The 4,650-nt window shown below is 36.6% G+C and overlaps 1 protein-coding gene across 1 annotated transcript; it reads left to right on the forward strand.

Annotated features, from left to right (window-relative positions):
* The first annotated feature begins 3,075 nt into the window (after window positions 1–3,075).
* On the forward strand, window positions 3,076–4,008 carry LOC122928330 (olfactory receptor 6B1-like). Its single transcript, XM_044281077.1, has one exon. The coding sequence runs from the start codon at window positions 3,076–3,078 to the stop codon at window positions 4,006–4,008; it is 933 nt and encodes a 310-aa protein (XP_044137012.1).
* Window positions 4,009–4,650: the final 642 nt, after the last annotated feature.

Genomic DNA, 4,650 nt, shown 5'->3' on the forward strand with positions numbered 1-4,650 from the left:
ACTTCGGATGAAACATCCGAAGTTGATTTGCATAAAACTTCACTTCAATACTGTACGGAGTGAGCGCTCTGTACAGTATTAGAATGTAGTGGCTCCGATAACCGGAAGTTATTACTTTGCGAACTTCAGAAATTGATTTATACTGTAAAAAAATATTTCCTGAACTCAGGTTCGCAAAGTAATAACTTCGGCTCATCAGAGCCAATACATTCTGATACTGTATGGAGCGCTCGCTCCGTACAGTATTGAAACAAACTTGTATGCGAATTTACTTCGGATGTTTCATTCGAAGTCGATTCGCTCATCCCTAGTTTTAATGCTTTAAAGAAATACAGACTTTGTATTTTATTTTATCCCCATAACTTTTATGGAGCTGTGTTAGCGCTACTTTAATAGTATGGGTGTTTTGGGACACATTGATAACTATGATGTTCATTTTTTATTATTTATTTTATTTATTTTTAATATGGGGAAAGGGGGGGGTGATAAGAATTTTTATAAATAAATAAAAATGTTGATAGTTATTTTAAGTCCCCCTAGGGGACTTTAGCATGAGATCAACAGATTGCTTCTCCCATACACTGCAATAATTTAATATTGCAGCCTATGGGAGAATTGCTATGTTAAATAGTTGTGACAGGCCTCAGTTCCCTCTAAAGGCCCGAGGCTGCCAAAGCAACTGAACAGCTCCCTTTTTTGCCATGCGGGAGAGTCATTTGGTCTCTAAGAGTGCATGGCTCATTGGGAAAGGCCTCTTAGATGCCAAAGTTGCAATTGACCATTTTCCTCTTTTTAACCTGGGAAATAATTGTGCATTAATACACTTATCAAACTATCTAGCTCATATCTATAGTTTAGACCATTTTTTTATTATTTGGTGAAATTTGGACCTTAAATTGCCTACAATAAGATGATTTTTGTGCCAATATTTAAAGGAGTATTTTAGCACAAGGAAAAAGCTGTCTCCAGAGCTGGTATAAAAATAATATACTTGTGACCTATGCCCACTGTTCCCTCCTTCTTAACTCATATGACAACCGGATCACTCACCTACTCTCCCTTGCTGTTACCTCTGTCTGCCAGAACAGCATTGCTCAGTCCACTCCATACAAGCTGAGGCTTGCTCTGCCATTCAATTCCCAAAGGGCGTGTACTTCCTCTGGCTCTTAAAAGGCCAGCACACATGCACCATAATCTTTCCCAGCCCATGGCTTCCCACCTCAGGTTATTTAAGGCACATTGCCCTGTGGAGAATGCCTGAGCAACAGGTTAATGTTTCCTGCAAAGGGATGCCATTGTCTTGTTTGCCTGTCTATGTACCAGTCTCTTGGCTCCTGAGTTGAACTCTGCCTGCTCCTCATTATGGCCTGTGCTGCCTGCCCTGACCTTTGGACTGTTTATTGGATTGCACATATACTGGTTGCTCCAACCTGACTTTGTTTCCTGACTACAGTTTTGCCTGATCCTTTGTTTCTCTGCATTGTTCTCTCTTGACCCACATAGGTTAGAAATCACTGAAGAGACTACTCCAAGAGGTATCTGACTGATGGTTTCCTTGCAGTGGATCTCTGTGTAGGGGGTTAAAGAGTCCAGATCCCTGCATGAAGGTTAAAGAGTGAAGACCAGGGAGGACACTTAGATAACGCCCTTAGGAGTAGCCCTAAGTCAAATCTGTCCAGTGGCATACCGGATCTACATTCACTTCTGTAACATACTATTATATCATGAGATTACCAGCCTAGTTTAGCTGCTTGTATTTCCCCATTTAAGGTAAATGTACTTAATCTAGTAAATTCATATAAATTGTACTATCCTTGTTTTGCACATTGCCCTATTACATGTCTAACACTAGCCCATAATTGCATTTTCAGTGTTTGCTGTCTCCTCTTTATATCTGAACTTAAAGTGTAACTGTCATTTTTTTAATTTTTAATGTATAGGGGCAGTGATACTGACCATTTTTGTAATATACTTTCATTCTTATAGAAATATAGCTCTAAAGTGGCCCATTTTGAGCCTTAGCAACACTCCTCTGTCTTCTGTTTTCATAACTGTGGAGACTTGCTCAAGTCTGACTGTGTTATGTAAAAAGAATACAGAGGAGCGTTGCTACGGTTAAAAATTGGCCACTTTAGAGCCTATTTTCTAATAGAAATGTACAATTCAAGTAATTAAAGTATATTACAAAAATGGTCAGTATCACTGCCCATACATAACAAAAATAAAATATTTGTTATTGCCATATTGTGTATGGTGTTGATAATTTGACATGTATGCCCCAACCTGTACAGCCTGATAAGTGACCTGCAAAAAACAGGAATTGTAAACCTCTTGTATCCTCTCTAGAGGGAAGTAGAAAAAATTCCAGTTTTATTGATTTAGTATATCATTTTCCAATTACAAAACAGCACTAGGAATAAAATAAATTTGTTCATAATACAAACCTGATTAGAATAATTTTCATTCTGAGGATACATTTTCTTTAAAATGGCCATTGTTGCACATCTTCAGAATATCTTCTGGATTATGCATGTGTATGGAGAAGTGGATGAAATAATGAAATAATATAGTTCTATAAAGTGAACGTGATTTGTTTAGCTGATAAGCTTTCACTACAGTACCTTCAAGTGACTCCATGTAAATATCTAAGCTGGGAAAGTTTATTAAGAATGTAAATGTATAAGGACTTTTTATGGATGCTGATGCATTTTTTAAGTACTTAATATGCACTAGTAACAAAACTGTAAAACTAACCAATAGACTGATAAAGCAATACTGTATATTCTTCATTATTCCATCTAGTCAATATTTCAATATAGTTTAAAAGGTTAATATCTAATGAATGAATTTAATACCATGATGGGAAATTTACATTCAGCTCCACTGGGATATGTTACCTCACCCTAAATGTTGTGCTGTAGAAGGGACATAAGAAGAGATACTTGTCGTCCTTTTTTCTACTTGTTATAAACTGGCTATTGCGCTATTCATTTAAAATTTATACTATTAATATAACAAATTTTGCAGTAAGAATTCCAATATAGTTGTGGATTCTTCCAGGATACACTTTGAGCTATGGAAGGGAATGGTAATCTATCAAATAGCATCACTACATTTATTATTATCGGATTCCCCTCTTCTCATTCTATTCAGATTCTCTTCTTCTTCATTTTTCTCTTCATGTACACCTTGACCATAGTTGAAAATCTTCTAATAATTATCATCATCTGGAACTGTCGAAATCTACACAAACCCATGTACTTCTTTCTCGGAAACCTGTCCTTCTTGGAAGCATGGTATGTAACGGTGACAGTTCCAAAGTTACTATCTATATTTTTGACAGAAAATAGGCAAATTACATTCACAGCCTGCATGACACAACTTTACTTTTTCCTCTTCTTGGGCTGTACTGAATGTGTACTCTTAACAGTTATGGCATTTGATCGATTTGTAGCTATCTGCTACCCTTTACATTACGTCACTATAATGAACTGGAATTTTTGCTTTGTTCTGGCGTTCTGCACCTGGTTTACTGGCTTTGTGATATCTATGATTAAGATTTACTACATTTCTCAGCTTACTTTTTGTCAGTCAAACTTAGTCAACCACTTTTATTGTGATGTGTCTCCATTACTTAATTTGGCCTGCACAGACATGAAGCAAACGGAAGTTGTAGACTTTATTCTTGCCCTGATAATCCTTTTAGTACCACTCTTACTTACTTGCCTTTCATATATGTGCATTTTAGCAGCAATCATTCGAATCCCAAATTCCAATGGCCGTAAAAAAGCTTTCTCCACTTGTGCTTCTCATTTGGTTGTTGTTGTCATCCTCTATTCAACCACCCTTTTTATGTATGCTAGGCCAAACAAGGCTCAGTCTGTAAATTTCAACAAACTGGTATCTGTTGTTTACACGGTGGTGACGCCTTTCCTCAATCCGATCATCTATTGCCTAAGAAACAAGGAAGTGAAGGAGGCCATCTACAAGCTTTTCGTTATAAACTGAATGGACAATATTTTTTTAAAAAAAATGTCTGCAGAAACCCAGTAATGTCTAGGAGTCTAATTTTGCCAAAGCTTAATAAAAACATTGATGAATATTATTTATTGTATGTCAGAAAAAAATGTAATAAACATCTTAATTTTCTTTTTACAAAGAGTGAGAAGGAAAAAATATCAATGCATCAAATAGAGAAATAAGTAGTTAGGGTTTTTCAGTACCCAATTTAACGGCCATGAGGAAAAATGATAATGGATGCATAATGTAGAAGAGGAGAACTGCAAGCTATTCATGCACTGTGTTTGCAAAATATGCAATCTCAAGTGAGCCCTATTAAATAAGCACTCCGGTATTTTCTTTTTGTCAATATTGTGCAGGATAGGCCATTATTAAAGAATGAGATATAAGCTCTTGTGTATGTCTAATTTGTTTAATTCAGTTATGGTTTTCCTAATGAATCCTACATTTTCCATCATGCCTGGCTATGCAGAGACTAAAGGGTAGTCTCGACACACTGCAATGCTCTAAATGCTGTGTAAGTGCAGAAAGTAACAGATCAATGACACACACTGCAGGGTTTCATTGTTTTCCCATGTAGCTTGAACCTGTACGCCCTTGTTATTCTGTCCTCTGTCTCTCCCCTGTCAG

Source organism: Bufo gargarizans, chromosome 1 (genome assembly GCF_014858855.1).
Source record: "Bufo gargarizans isolate SCDJY-AF-19 chromosome 1, ASM1485885v1, whole genome shotgun sequence".
NCBI classification, from domain to species: domain Eukaryota; kingdom Metazoa; phylum Chordata; class Amphibia; order Anura; family Bufonidae; genus Bufo; species Bufo gargarizans.